Source organism: Garra rufa, chromosome 1 (assembly GCF_049309525.1).
Source record: "Garra rufa chromosome 1, GarRuf1.0, whole genome shotgun sequence".
NCBI lineage: Eukaryota > Metazoa > Chordata > Actinopteri > Cypriniformes > Cyprinidae > Garra > Garra rufa.
In genome coordinates this window covers 93,644,171-93,666,342 of record NC_133361.1, presented here as the reverse complement: position 1 = coordinate 93,666,342, position 22,172 = coordinate 93,644,171, and the positions used below count along the sequence as shown (strand labels likewise).

Genomic DNA, 22,172 nt, shown 5'->3' with positions numbered 1-22,172 from the left:
TACAATGTTATTAACTTTAGAAAAGCATCATCACATGAGTACGAAATTCTATTCTATAATCAACATTTCTATGATATATTTGTGATTCTAGAGAGCAGTGCACCGATGGGACTTTTATTTTGCTCTGGTGATGTGACGTCATAAAGATGCGCCGCGCTCCTCATCTGTTGTGAGTCGCCTGAAGAAAGGTTTGTGCTTTTAAAGTTTTTAAACCAATGGACATTGTTGCGTTTTTAAAGCGTTTTTACAATCTATGTAAAATAAATCATCCTTATTAAATATAACGTTGAAATTCTTTATCCAGTGTTACTGAAGACGTTAGCCTTTAGTAACAGAGAATGTGCGTCTCATTTCTCTCTCTATATCATGAATCAATCGTGTGATGATAAGAAGTGATGAGAGAAACTGAGAATCCGAATCATTTGAATCAAATCATTTGTGAAATGATTCAGTGATTCGATTCAGCGGCACGCGGACTACAAACGACTACAACAAACACAAACGAGTTTAATGACAACCGAGAATGATTTCATGAGACTGTAATATATTAGATATGAAAAAAACAAATAATTTAATACCAAATTTAAATCAAAATAGCCTAAAATTATAATCTAAATATGAACCTTTGGTGTTATTTGTATATATTTTATAATTTTTATATATTAATTAGTCTATTAACTCTCTGACTGTCTTTCCAGTGCACTACTGAACTAGGAGCTGATTGAGACTCACCCAGAGATTGAGTTTGACAGGACAAACAGGACAAAGTGTACAAACACACAGAAAAACTCCTGGAGAAACAACTGAGATCCACGTGACACTATTATAAAGATGGCATTTATTAAAGAGGAGAGTGAAGACATGAAGATTTTAGAAACATTCAGAGTCAAACATGAAGATATTGAGGAACAAACAGGTTGGTTTTTATTCTCAAAGCTGGACTCACTCATTTGATCCATATTAAAATGTCCAGCTCTATAGAAAAAAAAAAAACATTTTGTGTAACATTAAACACAATATCTACTTTTGATTAGAAAACAATAAAAGCGGTATCTGACAAAAAAAAAATATTTTGCTTGAAGCAAACAATAACACTTCAGTTTTTAACTTGACATTTGTTTTAATTGTAAGTGATTTTTCTGCTATCATCAAAAGTGTGATATTAAAATGTAAATAGCAGTGAATGTTCATTACAACAAGCAATAAATAGTCATATTTCAGAAACACCAGCTTGTAGCTTGTTAACTGGAGATGCAGGACAGCCACATAGTAGTGCATTACAATAGTCCAGTCTAGACGTCATGGATACATCAAATAACTGTTCTGCATCAGAAACAGGTAACATGTTCTGTAATAGTTACTCATTTTGTATTTTAAATATGAAATGACGTTACATGTACTTTGTTACTCTCCAACTCTGGAGCCAAACAATAAATAGAAACCGAAAATCTCTCATCGTAACCTTTGTGGTGTAAGGAATTAATTAGCTCAAATTTATAATGATTCAAATAAGGAATCGAATCGAAAGATTCGAAACTTGATTAAATTGATTCAGAATTAATAGATTACACTTCTTAACCATTCGTCCAGCAAAGTGGTCAATTCAGCATAATGTATTAACTCAAAAGGTTTATATTATGTTCCTGGCCAAGATCACAAATAAACCAAAATATTACGTTAGGAAATTTTAAAGCTGAGGTAGCTTGATCTAAACACAGATAGAACTTTGTGAACATAAAGTCAAGACACTTCTTTTAATGAAACAATGATTTATTGAACTACTCTAAGACACAACACTAATCTCTACTAAAACACAAATAAACACACACAGACACACACACACACACACACACATTCACACTCACACTCATACAGTTCCGGGGATGAGCAATTACTGAGTTGAAGAGAATGTTCTAGTATCTTAACTAGTTCTTAGATCGCAACCTTAGAAAATCACAAAAGCAGAGACTTAGCTTTTAACTACTTAGGGAGTATTTTGCACCAGTTTCAGCGAAGTAAACAGAGATCTTGTTACTTGCGTTTGTGCCGGGAACGGGGGTTCCGGGGGCTCGTCTGAGCGAAAGTTCTGGTTGGTTGCTGGTCGATGACGTAGTTTGGGAAATCCCTCGACGTGGAGGAGTAGTTTTCTGGAGCCGATCTTTCGGTTGCCTGGTTACGCAGGTTGATGCGCTGGAAGTTCTTTTGAGTCGGCGTTGCGAGACTTGGAAAAGTTCGGCAGTCACGAAACTTCAGTTCTGTAGAGTTTTGATGGCACCGTTGCGTGCTTGGTCGAGTGGTCGAGCGCAGATGGAAAAGCACTCAAACCACAAGAGGCGAAAGGCGTGAGGCGAGAGCTGAGAGCTCTGAGTTCGCTGAGTTCTTGCTGAGTTCGCTTAGTTCGCTTTGTTCTGTTAGGAACATGAAGTTTTAAACGGGCCGCTAGGGCACGTCCCACGATGCTGGGATCCAATGGCATTGCTAAAGAGGCGGGTCTCGCCAACCCCTTTCTGTCCTGTAATTCCTTCTGGTTCGTGACTTATTAGGATATGGATTTCTCTGCAATTTCTGTCATTAACTTCAATAAACTATTTATGCACAAAGTATACAAAATATCATTTTCTCATTCACTCAGACAAACTGCAACCGCCAAGATCATTCATCCCGTATCAAACAATAGTATATCGCTTGCATGCTAATACATTTGACAACTTCTTAAAGGCATATAATGCATAGATTAAACTCCAATGATCACATAAAACACATCGAGCATATAAACGAAAACATGAAAACATACGATATTGTTTGGTCTAATCGTAACACTGATAAGCTGATTGTTTCTTAAAGAAATGTCTTTGCAGTGTATGTATCTCTATTGAGAGACGTGGTGTGTGGGAATGTCCGAGGAGAGGGGGACAGGAAGTCCGAAAGGTCACGCGAGTCACGCTGGACCTCGTGTAAATCTGTCCTTTTCTGTTTCTCTGATTGAAATTTATGTTGGGAGAAGGCTGAACATCTGTTTCTTGGCGCTCTCAGACAAAGAGCGGTTTGTGGCGTTATCGCTGTTTTAGTGTCCTGTGTTTAGGTCTCCTGACGTGAATTAATGTTAACGGGCAGGCCGGGTCAACACTAGGGAAGACTTGTAGACTAGCTGGCGTCTGGTGATTGTCATGTGATGGTCATGTTAAAATTTTATGGCTGGGAGGAGGGTTCTTTTTGATTAACAGAAATGTGAACACTTCTGTTTGGGTGCTTTGTTCCGCATTCCTACACATTCCCCCTTTTGGCTGGCGATGTTTCTGGTGTGAACATCGGCAGGCACTGGAACAAGAAGCAGAGAGAGAGAACAAAACACGCACAAGACACAAACAAAATCTCCATCACTAGCTGAATTCTGGTGCAGGGATTTAGTTATTTGGCCTGGTACAGTTAGAGGCACTTGCAATAACGTAGGGCCGCATCGGTGAGAATTATTGTTAATTTGGTGGTTTTGATTGACCGGAGTATCGGGAGTTCAACGAGGCGATGTAGACGTGTGCTCGATCAGGTGCTACGTCAGATAGTGCATGGGATCGTATTCAAGGTGGGCTATCCATTGAGGAGTCTCTTTCTCGTAGCGCATGGGCCATGGGAGTAACTAGGCGTTGCGTTTGAGCGTAACCGTTTTGGTACGACCGCAAATAGTTTGTTCATGAACTTGATAATTTAGTTTGAAAGGGTGCTGGGATTATCAAGATCTGTGACGGTGCTAAATCGTGATTCCGCCGGAGTTTGTTCGCATGTCGTTTTAAGGTGGCTAGGTTTAGAATGTTAAACAGAGTGCCTACAGCCGCAGCAGCCCCAGCAGGGCGCCCAATAATCGTTTGGGACGCCGGTTGTACCCGCTTAATTCAGCCTGGGTTACGATCATTTTCTGTAATTAGCGCAGCATGTGTTTCACATCTGCCTGCATGTGGGCAAGGACTTCCCGTGTCTGACGGGTGTCGGCCCAAGAGTTTTGGGGGCTGATAGGGTGTAGTTTGTTCTGGAAAACATCATAGGGTCGAATCGGCCATACACCTTTAGAGGTAGACTTTGCGGTTAGCTATTTGGTAATCCTGATTACGCAGAGAAACAGGGCGGCGAATCATAACATCTACCTGGATATAGAAAATAACAACGGGACAGTTAGCCACGAACATCATGGTTTGGCGGGGTTGCTCAAATTGTTAACAAAATTTCTGGCAGTGATTTGCAACTAATTTGGTGTACTGAGTCAATCCCATCTTCAGGGGCCTAGACTTCAAAGAAAAGTTAGGTAAGTTTCTGATAAGGGCAAGAAGGAAGGGGGACACATAGGAAAAGAGAGAGAAAGGAAAACACAAAGAGACACAATGACACTGAATGAGGTTAGACAGTAAGGACAAGTGTCACATGTGTGGAACAGCTCCTCTCTGCTGGGCGGAGGTTAGACCTAGCAGTGCGGCAGAGGAGAATGTTTAGGTGATTTGTGTTGTGTTTGGGAGGTTAGCTGTGTGTTTACCTAGAAGGATAGAAATCATGTTAATGTGAGGCGTGGTCAGGAGTTGTCGGTCTGTGTCAGTGGGTTTGGTCTTCCCCCTTTTTCTGTTAGTTGGAACCCCAATGTCTCTTTATCTGCTTTTGGTGAACCCATCGAAGAACTGGCTCGCTGCGCCCTTGTTCGATTCTGGTTCGGTCGGTAACAGGCGAGAGCTTGTGGGATTGCTATCAGTGGGGTACGGACTTTCTCTGACTGGCGATAGGGAGTGTTCTGCCAAGGATGGCGAAACCGTAATACCACACTTTGTTTCCAACACTGAGTTCCTTGTGCGAAGGAGATAGCATGGGGCTTTACATCCAAATGTCTCTATATTTCCTGCATCATTTTTTTTTTTAATTTTGAGTTATGCTCGGTGGCTTGGGTTTCTTGGTTGAAACTGGCAATACATCAGGCATCCTTCTATGTAATCTGCCACATCTTGTTGTATGCCAGGCTTCTGTGCCACCTGTTTGAATGGGTTGTAGGTGGTTTTGGCACCACAGTGCACTGCGCATGGTGCATCGTATGCATGCCTAAGCCTTATCCCCCTTTGGCTCTGAGGGACTACAAGCTTTGGCGCAGTTAGGGGCTCAGAGACATATGTGAGGGCATCAGTTAGCAGATGCAGCATGTTCGTGATGGATAGGAGGGTGCGGAGGTCTGAAGACGTGGATAAGTCAAGTGTAGAACTCGTAGGAGAGTAAAGTTCGAAGATGTGAGCAGAAATGGGTAGGTCTGCTGATGTGGGAGGAGGAGGGGTGTTGCATACCGATGGTATGTTGGTGGCGGGTAAGAGCTGAAGCCATCGGGATGGGTGGGAGGGCATGAAATGTATTGAATGGTTGTGATGGGCAAGGGTCGCTGTTGAGCCGAACCACGCCCGCTTTCAGATTGCCCTGGTGATTGTCTGGGCAGTCATGGACTTACGCTGTGGGTATCAGTTTCATTGGGCCACAGTCCGGGACGTCCTTTGCAAAAGAGTCCCTGTACTCATGTAGAATTTCTTTAAGTCCTTGGTGATCTGCTTTCTTGAGTCTGGTGTCCTTTGGTGTCTGTGCTTCGTTGCTTTGAAGAGATTCAGGCTGCCGGCTGAGTTTTCCTGCCCAGGGGCTAGCACTGCGACAGATACTAAAGTGTCTTGGACATTTATGGCAGTTCTGAGTTGAGGGGGACCTGAGTCCTACGCTTGCAGTGAGCAGAGGGAAGGGCCTTGTTCTTTGCTGCTTGGCGTTGAACTTGAGCTTGGCCTTGACTTTGACCCTGCATCGTCACTAAGCAAATTGAAGGCAACGTCTGTGGCTTGACACTGCGACTCATTGGAGACTACTGACTGGAAGGGCAATGGCTCATGGACTTGCGTCCACAACTTCAGGTGTTTAAAGTCTATCAAGGGTTTGAAGCGATTTAGCAGATCCTTTCCTATGAGGAGCGGATAGTTGTTTAGAGGTGAGATGTAGACTGGGTGGATGAGATTCATCGGTCCCACTGTTAGGTGAATTGGGGCCACATGTTTCAGCTGTAGGCCCATGTTTGCGTATGTTTGCAGGTTCAGTTCGCACCTTTGGAGTTTGAAAGTTCCATCAGTTATAGTTCTTTGAATTTTCTCAAGGAGTTCAGTTGACATTAGAGTGATGTCGGCTCCTGTGTCTAGAAGGGCTTCCACTTTGACATGACCTTCGATGGTGATGGGGAGGTAAAACTTTCTCGTTGTACCTTTCTCGGTGAGATCGCCTAGGAGTTGAGGGGCTGGAGTTTGAGATGAGATAGGTACGAGTTCAGGACTGATTCTGTGTTCTTCGGAGGAGTGGCAGACGACCAGGACAGCACTTTCGGGTGATTGAGTTGTTATATCAGCAGGTGTTTGTTGGAATCTTCTGTGATCTGACGTGTCATGTGTTGAGTCAGTTTCTGTCTCTTGCTCTGGATGTTTAAAGAAGCTTTCTTGTCCATCTGAAGTTATGACAGTTACAGTGTTCTTGGGGTAAGGAAAAGAGGTGCTGTTCTGTGTGGTTTGTTGGACCAGGTGGTCGTTGCCTTCTTGTCTGGCCGCTAGTCAGGCCGCAGTGGGTTTTTCTTTCTTTTCCCACTTCCGATCCTCCTCTTTGCATTTGAAGAACTCTTGCATCATCATTCTCAGCAGTTCTTGTGAATCAAAACACGGCAATGTCTTTTCTTCATGTGTAGATTCAGCTTGAGCTTGACCAGTGTGGAATCTTTGTAAGTTTTTTCGTCGATTTGTCGGACTGGTTGCATTAGATTCCCACGAGCCATTTCCTGAACTTCCTGATGAGGTTGGCTGACTCCATGATCTCTCCCATCGATTCTCACGAGGTCTTGGATGGTACCAGGATTTTTCCCAGTAGCGTTCAGGTGAGTGTTGTCGTCCGCGTGGTCCATCCCAGCGGTCGTTTCTTTGTGTAGGTCGGGCGCCAAAGTGAAAGTCACGTTCTCTGTTGAATGAGGATGGTCTCCATTCTCTAGGAGGTGGCTTGAAGCTTTCTTGGTGTTGGGCGCCCTCTAGGGTCATTTCTTGACATTGTGTGTTAAAATCAAGAACTGCAGTAGACTTGGTGCCCTTTTCTGATGCCATCTTTTGCTTGCTGTAGGCTTTGTGGGCCAGGTCTCGCAGCTGTTGAGACGTCATTGTTTGTGGGCATGCAAGGACGCCAAGGTGGTGGCTTACCGCAGGATGGAGATTTCTCAGAAAGAGAGTCTTAAAGTGCATGTCCTGCTCCATGTCAGGTTCATTGCGAGCTCCGAAGTATGCTTCTCTAAGCCGGCTATAGTATGCCTGGGAGGATTCATGACGACCCTGTTTTGTCTCCAGGGCGGCCACCAGTCCTTGCTCTGATTCCGGGACTGCAAATTCCTTGATGAGGGCTTGGCGGAGCGATTGGTAGTCATTCTTTGTGTGAGAAGGCTGTCGGTCCAGGAAGCTCCGCACTTCAGGGCTGGATGTCGTTCGCAGCACATAAAGTCTGTCTTTGTCAGTAACGTTGGGTCTCATTTCTAAGTGAAAATCAACATCATTCAAGTAAGAGTGGACGTCTTGACCATCTGGCACACTCGGGGTGAATTTGCTGATGTTTCGGGTCAGCTTGTCAAGGTCTTTGAGGTCCATGCCATGTGATGGGTTATGGCTGGCCTTGGGGAGTTCTCGTAGCTTGGGTGTGAGGTAGGTTTCTTCAGAAGGAGCTGGCGAGGGTTTCTGAGTCGCTCCCTCCCCCTTTTTCTCACGTGACGTTTCAGGAACATGGGACCCGGGCCTGCTTGGCAGGGGTGAGGGCGGGGCCCGTTGCGTCCTGGTTGGCTCAGGGCGCAGTTCATAAGCATGTCTAAGTTCATTTTTGACACTGTCCAATTCCTCTTTCATGTCTTCAAGTTGTTGAGTGAGGTAACTTATCTCAGTTCTTGCCTCGTTCAGATGTGTTTCGAGGGCTTTAATTCTGCTGTTCTTGTCTCTGAAGTCCAGCCTTGCCTTTTCCAGTAGCTGCTCGACGTACTGTAACTCGCCGCTGAGTTCGGCGCGGGCTGACTTTGCTTGCTCCATTTCTTGTGTGTTGTTAGCAAGAGTTTCTTGTAGTCTAGCAATCTCCTCAGTTGCTCTGGGATCCGTCTCGTTGGACCCTTCCCGTTGATCTTGATCCTCCAGCTCTAGCTGCTCGATGCGTTGCTGTGCGCGTTTCAGCTCCTGCTGGAGATAGGCGAAGCGTCTGTCGCTCCGTTTGAGGGAGGCGATGAGGGTGTGACTCGGAGCCAGTGATCTTTGCTAGCTCTTTGTGTCCGTAGCTCTGACCTGGATCATGTTTCATGATGCCTGTTATGTTGTTGTCCAGTTGGTCTTGTGTCTGGTGTTTGACAGCTTCGGCGGCTTTGGGTAAGAGGCTGTCCGTCACGGCGCTTAGCCAGATTTCCAAGTCCTCCCAGTGACCAACGGGGTCTGTTGGGCGAGGCATGTTTTGATGCCGTGAGGAAAGACCAGACCACTGACTGACACAGACCTGTAGAAAGAAGAACAAACAAACAAAACAAACAAACAAAACCAAAACAGTGGTGTGAGTGTGGTGGTGTCGGGTGTAAGTGGGTTTTGGGTGTGTTGTGTTGAGGTGAGTGTGGTTCTCCCCGCAGGTGGTTCACTGGTGTGCACGCCTCCAGCTAGCGCCGCTATGGAGGAGGCGAGGGGGTAACCACGGGTGTTGTAGCTAGAATAGAGAGAGGAAAGAGGAACAAACACCCACAGCAAAGAACGGCGTAGTCGTCGGCTGCTTCCCCCTTTTTCTAAAGAGAAGAGAGAAAAGAGACAACAACAAAAGGAACACTTTGGGCAGAAGGTAGAAAGAGAGAGATTGGGAGAGAGAGGGAAAGTGAAATACACCTTTCTGGCCCCAGAATGAGTACAGTCAAGTTTTTTTTTTTTTTTTTTTTTTTTTTTTTTTTTTTTCACTTGATGTATGCTTCTAGATACGGTGCTCAGAAATGGGAATTCCAACACGCCAGGACTATGATTGTTATTATAATCCCCTCCAGGATGAGGGAATATACAATAACAATGACAGTATTGGCTTTGCAGCTGGTAGGATTGACACTGTACACCAATCAGAGCGTTTCTGGAAACGGGTTCACGACTGGCGCCTATCAGTCCTCGCTGGATTCGTTGGGACCTTGGCTGTAGGGTTCCACGATGAGAGGGGAAAGTGAGAGTTAGGCACACGTTTAATTGGCGTTTTCAAGTTGTATGAACATTGATTAAATGTCTTTTAAACAACCAAGATTCTCTGCTTTTATGATTCTCACAGGCACAATCGAGGAAATAGCAGCAGTAGTCAAATCAAGAGGAGGACAGCTAGGTGAAAGAGAGAGAGTGAGGAGAGAGACAGCCAATTGGAAATGAGGTTTCGCTCCCAAGTCAGGGAATATGACAAGACTTGATTATTACAATTACAATTAAAGCCTTGGTTTGCAAATTAAAATTGATGTTTCAATTCAGTAATGATTGTGGGAGAACTAAAACTGTAACGCTTTGTTAAAGTTTTAGTCAGCAGTTGTAATCAAATGGATCAACACAAACCATTGAGGTATGGGAAAAGGAACAACTATTGATTGTAAAAAGGAGTCGTTTTCAAATCAATAATGATTGTTCCTGGTTATAATTTAGAAGTTTTCATTAAAAATTGGTCAAGGAAATGATCATTTCTCTACTCAACGTGTATCATTGCCGTCTGAAAAGGGGAAATGTGATTATGATTAAACTTAAAATTAAAATGTTCAATTAAAATCAAAAATTTTAATTGGAATCAGAAGTTTAAATTAGAGATTAAAATTTCCAAATAAAAAAATGTTTAACATAAATTATCACCTTGGCAATGAAAGTTGGTGACCAGATTAAAATGATGCCTCCTTAAAATTGACTACAAATAATCAATGTTAAATCAATCACAGAAATTGCGGTGTGGCAAGGAGATGTGATTATTTATTAAGATTGATCAAAGTATTCAAATTAATCAGCTTAAAAATAGTATTTGATCATAAAGCTTGTAACAGTTTAATCTGGCAATGCAAACAGTCAAAAAGGAGAGAGCCTTAAATTGAAACAATAAAATGTTTTAATTTGAGATTTATGATAGGGCTTTAATGGTTTGTTACAATCGCATCAAAAAGAGATTTAAGTTTAAAATTGTCAATATTCCTGTCACATGGGAGGAGGGAAGAAATACAAGGAATAGTGTACAGAGATATGAAGTAAAGAAGTTTGCAGAATGAGCGTTAAAGTTCAAAGCTTGTGATTGAGTCACCCAAACAACGTTACACACACTGAGTTCGAACACAATGGATCACCCTAACCGATTGCGTGCTTACTGCTATTTTTCAAGGCTAATGGTTTAACATAGGCTTCAATGCACACGCGTTAGCTTTAGCTAGGTTAGCTATATACGAAACTCTGCCCCGGAAAAGGTATGTTAGGATTTCCGGGTCACAGCGTTTCTATGGCAACCACCAGCGTGTGGTTCAGCAGTCTTAAATACAATGCATGAAATGACAGGACATTTCGGAATTGCAAAGCAAATAAGCACTATTTAGATTCTTGTCTCAACTCGTTAGAGTGAGGCACATTTATCCACAGCTTTACTGCGATTAATACAACATATTTCACAGGTCTCGGCGGACCTTAATTCTGTGCTTGTCTGTTTAAACAACACCACAGCACATATGGACTCAGCCACACAATTTTAAGATCTCAAAATTTCTCCCATAAAGCAACGTGTGGGTGCTCGCGCTGAGCGCCACGTCTTAACTTCACTAACGTTAGTTTTAAGTGAATATTTGGTAAAAGAGCATTAGGTCGCGAGCCTAAAGATCTTAAACCGGGAGTCAGCTTAAGTTTTCACTCTGGAACACGCAGGGTAAAACACTAGCTGCAAGGCCTTTTGACAGAGAGGAAAAACAAGGAACACGCTCGTTTTTCTTCTTTTCTTTGTCTCAATTTCTAAAACTTTACTGCAGTTTAAATTCTTTACACAACAACTCGAAGTTACGTTTTCATTCATTCCAGACTGGCAGCCACAATAAAACATACAGTACACAATAAACTGTTTCTCTGTCTTTGAACTATTTCTACCGGATAAAATAGAACAAATACCATATAGAATGACTTGTTTTATGTTCAAATAGTTAGATGTGTTCGCGTTATCTTCTCCACCATCTGTAAGGAATTAATTAGCTCAAATTTATAATGATTCAAATAAGGAATCGAATCGAAAGATTCGAAACTTGATTAAATTGATTCAGAATTAATAGATTACACTTCTTAACCATTCGTCCAGCAAAGTGGTCAATTCAGCATAATGTATTAACTCAAAAGGTTTATATTATGTTCCTGGCCAAGATCACAAATAAACCAAAATATTACGTTAGGAAATTTTAAAGCTGAGGTAGCTTGATCTAAACACAGATAGAACTTTGTGAACATAAAGTCAAGACACTTCTTTTAATGAAACAATGATTTATTGAACTACTCTAAGACACAACACTAATCTCTACTAAAACACAAATAAACACACACAGACACACACACACACACACACATTCACACTCACACTCATACAGTTCCGGGGATGAGCAATTACTGAGTTGAAGAGAATGTTCTAGTATCTTAACTAGTTCTTAGATCGCAACCTTAGAAAATCACAAAAGCAGAGACTTAGCTTTTAACTACTTAGGGAGTATTTTGCACCAGTTTCAGCGAAGTAAACAGAGATCTTGTTACTTGCGTTTGTGCCGGGAACGGGGGTTCCGGGGGCTCGTCTGAGCGAAAGTTCTGGTTGGTTGCTGGTCGATGACGTAGTTTGGGAAATCCCTCGACGTGGAGGAGTAGTTTTCTGGAGCCGATCTTTCGGTTGCCTGGTTACGCAGGTTGATGCGCTGGAAGTTCTTTTGAGTCGGCGTTGCGAGACTTGGAAAAGTTCGGCAGTCACGAAACTTCAGTTCTGTAGAGTTTTGATGGCACCGTTGCGTGCTTGGTCGAGTGGTCGAGCGCAGATGGAAAAGCACTCAAACCACAAGAGGCGAAAGGCGTGAGGCGAGAGCTGAGAGCTCTGAGTTCGCTGAGTTCTTGCTGAGTTCGCTTAGTTCGCTTTGTTCTGTTAGGAACATGAAGTTTTAAACGGGCCGCTAGGGCACGTCCCACGATGCTGGGATCCAATGGCATTGCTAAAGAGGCGGGTCTCGCCAACCCCTTTCTGTCCTGTAATTCCTTCTGGTTCGTGACTTATTAGGATATGGATTTCTCTGCAATTTCTGTCATTAACTTCAATAAACTATTTATGCACAAAGTATACAAAATATCATTTTCTCATTCACTCAGACAAACTGCAACCGCCAAGATCATTCATCCCGTATCAAACAATAGTATATCGCTTGCATGCTAATACATTTGACAACTTCTTAAAGGCATATAATGCATAGATTAAACTCCAATGATCACATAAAACACATCGAGCATATAAACGAAAACATGAAAACATACGATATTGTTTGGTCTAATCGTAACACTGATAAGCTGATTGTTTCTTAAAGAAATGTCTTTGCAGTGTATGTATCTCTATTGAGAGACGTGGTGTGTGGGAATGTCCGAGGAGAGGGGGACAGGAAGTCCGAAAGGTCACGCGAGTCACGCTGGACCTCGTGTAAATCTGTCCTTTTCTGTTTCTCTGATTGAAATTTATGTTGGGAGAAGGCTGAACATCTGTTTCTTGGCGCTCTCAGACAAAGAGCGGTTTGTGGCGTTATCGCTGTTTTAGTGTCCTGTGTTTAGGTCTCCTGACGTGAATTAATGTTAACGGGCAGGCCGGGTCAACACTAGGGAAGACTTGTAGACTAGCTGGCGTCTGGTGATTGTCATGTGATGGTCATGTTAAAATTTTATGGCTGGGAGGAGGGTTCTTTTTGATTAACAGAAATGTGAACACTTCTGTTTGGGTGCTTTGTTCCGCATTCCTACAGTGGGTTTAATTAGGAAATATTTCTTACTTGAATGCTGCTTTTAAATTCTCTAACGTGAAGATAAACAAGGCAGATTATGTGTGGGTTTTTTAAAAGGAGTGTTTTTTTTATCATTATATGGTAGTTAGGGCTGTCCCCGAATAGTCGAAGATTCGATGCATCGATATGCGGAGCCTGATTCGACCACCGATCTCACAGTCGAATCTTCGCGGGTGAAACGAGCATCATACCATTTTGGCAATATGGGGTGCTCAATGTCTAATTGCACACAGAACTACTGGTTTTGTACGGTTATATTACGTTATATACAGCCTTTGATTATGATAATGCAGTAAAAACAAAAGTGAAAAGAAAGAAGTGTTCAATAAATATTTTTAATGTGTTTGTGAATAAATCTAACCACCCCTGTGACAAATTAAATTTTCTCTTGCCCTGATCCATGATGAGATGCGGACCATCTTGACGGCAGGGATTAGGCGGCGATCACACATAACGCGTTTTTGCAATTGGAGGCGCCTCTTTTGAATGGCTTTCTGTTGGCAGTGAGCGTTCTGCGCTCTGTTTATGCGCCCCCCGCGCCTCGCGTTTTTGCTGGAGCGCTCCGAGCGCCTGAAGTTGAAAAAAAAAAATCAACTCTGAGCGGAAAAACGCCCAACGTCATTCGCGTTCCATTGTCCAATCGAATGAATGGAGAGGCGGGCCTTCTGTTTTGATGGTGAAAGTTTACCGTTGTTGCTTCAAAAGTCCGGAGACTGCAAGAAATGGAGGAGAAACCTTTGGTGTCTGTCGTGGGTAACCAGGAGCTGTATTATTTAGGGTTTCTGCTAATATGACAGTTTACTTAACAGCAAAAAACTAAGATTTTAGAGCGTTCGCGCTATAATCCTTTGATTTGACTGACAGGACAGCTGTTTCGGTCGTTGCTTAGCAAAAAAGGCAGTGCTGTGCGCCTCGCGTTTTTAGAACTAAAAGACGCGTTCTGTGTTTTTATTTAAACCTAAATAAGTTCGTCTGTCAGTTGGCAGGCAGTTTTGGTCGCTTTATTAAAAGTTGTTGCTGTGTGCAGTGTGTAAAATAAAATAAAAACTGTTTTACCCTCCTGCTGACTATAGTGTCGTGCCCCTCCCAACCCATTCACACACACACATAAGCCTAGATGATTCGACTATCGGTCGACTATAGAAAGATTCGGAAATTCTGATTCGACTATGACAATTCATAGTCGGGGACAGCCCTAATGGTAGTTGTGATAAAAGCACAACAATATACATGTTACAAATAATTGTTTTTAGTTATAGCTATAATTAATGATTAAAATTGGAAGGAAATGCGTTTAATAGAGACAGATCAGCAGCAGTATTTGTATCAATGAGACTGGTTTTCAAAAACAATTGGCTACTTGGTAAAAAGATGCCAATAAGCCACATATTTTAAATGTACAATCTTTATGTTTTCTTACATTAATTTGGAGATTCAATGTGAAATTGTTTATTGTCAAATAGTTTTTTAATTAATTGACAGAACTAGTCTAAGTGTTTTGATGTCTGTTGCTTTGTGCCTTTAAACTGTTGTTAACTTACATTTTTCTCATTTCACCTCAGACCTGATGACTCTGAAAGAGGAGAGTCAAGAACTCAATGAAACAGAAGAGAAAGATGATTTCAAAACTGAAGTAAAATCAATTAGTTGCTCACAGAATAAAAAAACATCCTCACCAGAAATAAATCAAAAACCACAAAGTACAAATCTTAATTCTAACATGAGAGTTCAGACTGGAGAGAGACCTTACAGCTGCCAACAGTGTGGGAAGAGTTTCATTTTAAGTGGACATCTTAACAGTCACATGAAAATTCACATTGAAAAGAAGCCGGTTATATGCCCTCAGTGTGGAAAGAGTTTTACAAAGAAAAAAAACCTTACTGTCCACATGAGAATTCACACTGGAGAGAAGCCTTTCATCTGTAAACTGTGTGGGAAGAGTTTTACACAGAAACAATACCTTCCTCTCCACATGAGAGTTCACACTGGAGAGAAGCCTTACTCCTGCAAACTCTGTGGGGAGAGTTTCTCACGAAAAGGAGTTCTTGAGACTCACATGATAATTCACACCCAAAAAAAGCCGTTCATATGCCCTCAGTGTGGAAAGAGTTTTACAAACAAAAATAACCTTACTGTCCACGTGAGAACTCACACTGGAGAGAAGCCTTTCATCTGTAAACTGTGTGGGAATAGTTTTACACAGAAACAATACCTTACTGTACACATGAGAACTCACACTGGAGAGAAGCCTTTCATCTGCAAACAGTGTGGGAAGAGTTTCTCACGAAAAGGTGTTCTTAAGACTCACATGATAATTCATACCGATAAGAAGCCATTCATATGTCCTGAGTGTGGAAAGTGTTTTACACTGAAAAGTACGCTTGATAACCACATGAAAATTCACACTGGAGAGAAACCTTTTAACTGCCCTCAGTGTGGAAAGAGTTTCAAGCATAAAACAAGTCTTGAAGTTCACTTGAGCATTCACACTGTAGAGAAACCTTACACCTGTGAACAGTGTGGAAAGAGTTTCACGCATAAAGTAAGCCTTAAGGTTCACATGACAGTTCACACTGGAGAGAAACCGTACAAGTGTGTTCAGTGTGAGAAGAGTTTCACATGTCAGAGCAACATGAAACGTCATTTGCAAACTCATTCTGGAAAGGAACTGCCATTTTCTTCAATGCAAGAAGAGGTTTAGAAAAAGGAGCAATTTCTACAATCATCTGCTCATTCATTTTGAAAGACATTGAAGTGTAGTCAAAGTAATAAAAACGTTTTCCATCACACTTACAGATATGTGAAAAATCATGCAAATGTCAGACTTTGCCTGTGTTCCTTGTTCAAGAGTGTAATGAGAAAAAAGGTGTGTGAAATCAAGGATGTTGCTAAATGTGGGATGCATTTGATCACTTTCATGCATCCTTCATCTCTTTTTGTTTAACATAAGGCTTTTTTTTTTAACTGTGGCCATACCTGATCATCTGCTTTACTGTAGTTTCAAATATTAAGTTTATAATATTATTATAATATATAAGTGATTACAGTAGATTCCCTCAAAGTGTGACTATGACGAGTGTGTCACTCACTTCCATGTGTTGATTTCTCTGTATCAAAATATTAGACAAACTTTTACCTTGCTGGGAAAAGCAATGTAATCTGAAGATTATAAATGAATTGACATAAACTGAACAAAATTGATTTTAAGTGTACTTTAGCTTATTGTTTAGTTGATCTCAATGTAATGTTATATCTGTTTACATTATGGACTTTATCAGGAGAAGCATTGAAATATTATACTAGGTTTGTGCAGGTCTGTTTTTTAATCTGCACAGTTCATTCTTTGTTGTGCTTCCAGTAGCCTGTATTTACAGTAGATATACATACTGTTTCCTTTCTAATTCATTTGCTACAATAAACAATCCGAAGCAGTTGGCCTTCATTCATTTTCTTGATAATTATACATAAAAGAAAGTATTTTTAAAAAATTGATTAACCAGTTGTATTCAGCAGTAACACATTTTCATACCCCTCCCCCATCTATGCACAAATAGCTTCTCATCAGCCCATTATATTTATTTTCTTTTGGCTACCCAGCCAAGCTACAGTTTACAACTTATCACTTTAAGCACATACTACAAACACTTCATTTTCATTTGCACAGCATTTTTTCTGTTGCCAAATTACACAGTTTGTTCATACACTGTTCACACAGTGTGTAAAACTTTTCACTCTTTGCACTTTCAGCCTCTACAATCTCAGTACTTTAAGAACCTATCAGTTCTTGTCTTGATTTCATGATGCGGTCCACTTCTTTGTTTACAGCTTATAGCCTTGGGGGGCCATGGTGGATCAGGGTGTTGCTTGGGGGGCCATGGTGGATCAGGGTGTTGCTTGGGGGGCCATGGTGGATCAGGGTGTTGCTTGGGGGGCCATGGTGGATCAGGGTGTTGCTTGGGGGGCCATGGTGGATCAGGGTGTTGCTTGGGGGGCCATGGTGGATCAGGGAGCTGTACAGACAGTTTGGGGAGCCATTGTTGAATTACAAAAGCTCGGGAAGCCGTGGTGGAGCAAACCGTTTAGGAAGACATGGTGGATCATGAAACTTGGAAAGCCATGGCGGAGCAGCCTATATGGCCTCGGCCTCAGCACTCAGCCTGGCCCTTAACCACTTACCAAACTGACATTCAATTCACCTTTATGGCGAGACACGACAGGCAAAATCATTGTTTTTTTTTTATTGGTCAATTTTGAGATTTTTCTTCTTTTAGACTTGTGGTGAAAATAGTCAGAAATACACATTTAGGTCTTTATTTTACTGCACTTTGTCTGTTTGCGTCTGTAGATTTCTCATAAATTCAACAAAAGTTGGCGTTCTAAATCAACATGCTGCTCTGCGATCTCTGCCTGTACCCAGTCATCACGTACACTGCTGGAAAGCTCTCTCTCTTCTGTACAATGCTGTCGGATTCAAATATGGTCATTTCCTTTTTATCAGCAACCAATCGTGAAAGTACAAGAGGGGATTTAACTCTGAATGTGCAATCTCATTGGCTGAAGATAACTTCTGACAACGTGATTCGTTCAGAATCGTCACATGGTATGCTTTGACGCTTCCTTGTTTGGTTTAGCTTTCTGCGGGATCTTTTGAGTGAGTGAATGAAAATGACTTCGCGTCAATCCTCGAAAAGAGTACAGCAGTTGTCAATTGCAAGGGGGAAAAGGAAAATTAGTGATGGACTACCCAGTGAAATGCCCTCAGGAAGCGCATCTGAACGTAAGCTGTCGATGGGAAACCAGGGTGGTTTAGATATAAGCCAATCTATAAATAAAGTGCACTCTACACAACAGTGGCTGCATGTTCATGCTGCGCGACTGAATGAGCTGATTGGTGATTTAACTTGTCTGAATTGTGGTATGTCAGGGCTAAAAATTTATATAGATCCACAGAATCAAGGGTTCTGTAGCAGTTTATTGCTAGAGTGCTGTCTGGGTAAAGATGACAAGTACCGCAGGAGCGTGTACACGTCTATGCGACTTCGCGATGAGTCCAGAAATGACGTCGCATTTGACGTGAATGTGCGAATGGTCCTCTTGGCACACAAGTTAGGATTGGGAAATGCAGCTCTCAGAAAAATCAGCAAGGTGTTGGGGCTCCCTGGCCTTCACCTTAAAACGTATCAGAGGCACGGCAAGAGAGTGACAGGTAGGCAATGGAAACAGGATTGTAGCCTATCCCAAAAATTGAAGCAGTCTGTAGAATTTCTAATGTCAGAAATAGCCCAATACGTGTGGCTGTTACCACCTTGTAACATATTATAACATTTCTAACAATATTTGTTTTGTATCGATGGAAATATTTATTTATTTAAAAGATTTATAAGAATAGAATAAAGTGCCATCGCATTCACTATGTTGCTTTGTGGTGGTCAGTTTTACTTTTACAGTACAGATTTCTGTGTGTTGTATCTATAAAAACAAAAATGAACAGTTATTGATACAATACACATTTCATTTTAGCGGCAGAAATTGAGAGAGGTCTTGAGTCACTTCACAGGACAAGGGAGCAGGTCAGGAAGGCCTATGATATTTTTGCGGGAATGGTGATCGACTTTGAGGTTCTATCCTCCTATTGCCATGCTTGTGCCCTTAAAGAAGCTGCCAGGCATGAGGGAAAGATTACAGATGAGGAAATTGACAGCTGGAGAGAAACGCATGACTGTGCACAAAATTTTAGGGGCTTAAGCAAGGCTATGGAGCAGGAGGCAGCGAAAAGGATGGGGAAATTAACGGCCAAAAAATGTTAAACATTACAAAATTATTACGGGGGGCAATTTTAAATAACCAGGGTTCCACAGAGAAAATGAAAAATGAGATCTGGACTGGTCTCCTCCATAGCATGTCCTGTGACGAAGTCCCCTTGCACACCAGGTGCAACCTGTCCTGGTGTTGGTATAGGAGGGTGGAGGAAATTGGAGAAACTCCAGAGAGCCACAGGCTCCATGCAGGAAACTTGGGAGGTGGGCCAGAAGCTGATACCTGTATACCACCGCATGTCAAGTGACAGCCTGCTGCAGCGCATGCAGCATGGTGGCACTCAAAATGCGAATGAGTGCCTCAACTCCGTCATTTGGGCCCGCTGTCCAAAAACAGTGTTTGTAGGTAAGAGTAGAGTTGAGGCAGCTGCAAGTATGGCCATTTTAACTTTTAATGAGGGGTCCTCTGCCATGCTTGCCTTTATGAATAAGCTTTGGCTGGAAAGCACTGTCGTTTCCGTCACCACCATCAGGGAAACCGATATGCTGAGGATCATAAAAGCCGATATCCATCCAGTCTGAGAGTGTAAAACATTGCAGAAAGACTCTGAGCACAGCTAAAAAGCTGAAAAGGCATCAGCAAGAGAGGGGTAAGGGGCCTACATGTACATATGGTGCAGGCACGGTGAGCTAGGCTTTCAACCCTTTAGGTGAACTTTGTGTTCCGATGGACATAGATGACTAGAGTTGCAGTTCTGAAGATAAGTTTGTGTCTGTATTTGTGGTTCCCTGTGGTTAGTTGAAGGTCTTGTTTGGCAATGTTGTTTTATTCAGTAGTCATTGTTCCTGGTCTACATTGTTATAAACAATTACTTAGCCAGCTGTTTTGCTTTTTAGCAATGTTTTCGTATAAAAATGTGTGGAATTTTTACAATATAAATCTTTAAAGCCCATTTTCTCAAAATGACTTTTCTCTCATACTCCAAGTCCGAAATCTCCACTTCAGTAGCACCTATATACACCAAACTTTCCAGTCTTGTACCTAGTTATATTATGGAGACAATTACAGAGGAATTTGTAAATATATTATTCCTAGCCTGATTTCTGTAACATTTTATTCCAAAAAACATGGCGAAAATACATTTTTTAAGGCTATTGACAGTATATTCTTATTTACAGGATAACAAAAGTAGATATCCATAAATCCCTCTGTAATTTTTTCGCATCTAATATGTGAACACAATGAAAAAATAATTTTGAACCTGGCTTTATCCAATTCTGAGATTTCGTTTTTTTAAATATAGGCAAATTAGCGCATAATTTGCATATTTGCTAGTTAAAAATGTTAGCCTATTCACCTGTAGTGTCTCCCCTTAAGTCAACATAAAAAATTTATTTAGACCTCTTTAACGTGTAATACTAATGTTAGCATTAATAAAACAATTCTTGCGATCAGAATAAAATATTGAAAAAAAAGGCATAACAACAGTATATTAAATGAAATAAAGTTTATTTAACATCCACAAACATTCCTAAACTGAAGGTTTCACACTTGCTTTTGCTGCACTCCTGCCAACGGAAATGGTCTTCCACATGATAAACAATCACGTTTATAATATAAACTCATAAGCTCACTAAAAGAGCCCCCTTGTTGTAGTGCAGACTTTCCACCATCAGTGATGAATGCTTACAACAAAATATAAATAAAATAATAAATAAAAACTGTTTTACTTTTCAGATAAGTTGTTTGCTCCGAATAAATCAAAGAAAATGTTTTCAATTAACAAAACACAGAATATAAATGACAAGATACCATGAAATAAAAATGTAAGATACTCTAAAATACAGATTTGTTTAAAGGAAATTTACACTGACGGTCCATTTATATGAACTACCAATGCTGACCCTCCATTTATATGACCTACCAATGCAATGACACACTGACGCTCCATTTATATGAACTACCAATATAATGACACCCTGATGCTCCATTTATATGAACTACCAATGCAATGACACACTGACGCTCCATTTATATGAACTACCAATGCAATGACACCCTGATGCTCCATTTATATGAACTACCAATGCAATGACACACTGATGCTCCATTTATATGAACTACCAATGCAATGATACCCTGATGCTCCATTTATATGAACTACCAATGCAATGACACACTGACGCTCCATTTATATGAACTACCAATGCAATGACACCCTGATGCTCCATTTATATGACCTACCAATGCAATGGCACACTGACGCTCCATTTATATGAACTACCAATGCAATGACACCCTGATGCTCCATTTATATGAACTACCAATGCAATGACACACTGATGCTCCATTTATATGAACTACCAATGCAATGACACCCTGATGCTCCATTTATATGAACTACCAATGCAATGACACCCTGATGCTCCATTTATATGAACTACCAATGCAATGACACCCTGATGCTCCATTTATATGAACTACCAATGCAATGACACCCTGACGCTCCATTTATATGAACTACCAATGCTGACCCTCCATTTATATGAAATACCAATGCAATGACACACTGACGCTCCGTTTATATGAACTACCAATGCAATGACATGTTTTCATGTGACAACACTGATACCCCATAGCCTAAGCTCCCAGTATTGTAACATTTTACATTGACAACCCATAGCGCAAGCTCCCAATATTTCTAGGTAGTATACTTTTGACACAAATTTCTCTTCATGGCAATTATTCTGTTGTGCACAAAGTACTTCACTGCTACCCAGTCTCTTTCGTTATTCTTTAGAGATTGGTTTTCATTTAGGAATCTTTCACAGTCATTTTTTCCAGGGACTTTCATCTTCTTTAGGAAGTTTTTGAAGTGGTGTTCAATCATTTTACTCTCCACTTCTGTCCAGGCTTTTCTGGATTTTCCTATTAAAATAAATAAGATTAAGTGGACAAATTATTAATAATAAATAATTTACATATTTCAAAAGTAAAAAGGACAGTATTTACATGATAAATGTGGATGATATTCATTATTATTTGTTGAATAATATACCCTTTCGATTTAGTGGCAGTGGTGGTTTCCTCAAGTGTGCAGATGCTTCCCCTGATACAGTCTTTCTTGAAGTGGCAGTCCCTTTTTCGAGATAATTATCCTTTGCCCACCTTTTTTTAGATTCAGCATCCTCCGATTCGGAATCACTGGTGCCCTCTTCAACTGTAACAAAACAATCAAACACATTTTTAAAACTGACAGTATATTTTTACAAATCATTGACACGTTGAATTGTTTAAAAAGACAGGTACATACAAATAATTGACTTACAGTTGATGTTTG

At 41.2% G+C, this 22,172-nt stretch overlaps 1 protein-coding gene across 1 annotated transcript; it reads left to right on the top strand.

The window, feature by feature from the left end:
• Positions 1–702: 702 nt before the first annotated feature.
• Positions 703–16,470, top strand: LOC141340559 (uncharacterized). Its single transcript, XM_073845591.1, has 2 exons — positions 703–916; positions 14,638–16,470. Exons 1-2 carry the CDS (start codon positions 832–834, stop codon positions 15,774–15,776), a joined length of 1,224 nt encoding a protein of 407 aa, XP_073701692.1. The 5' UTR covers positions 703–831; the 3' UTR covers positions 15,777–16,470.
• Positions 16,471–22,172: the final 5,702 nt, after the last annotated feature.

Coding starts and splice junctions, on each gene's coding strand:
- LOC141340559 (XM_073845591.1), top strand. CDS start 832: ATGGCATTTATTAAAGAGGAGAGTGAAGACATGAAGATTTTAGAAACA. Junction 917..14,637: donor AGATATTGAGGAACAAACAG/GTTGGTTTTTAT, acceptor ATTTCACCTCAG/ACCTGATGACTCTGAAAGAG.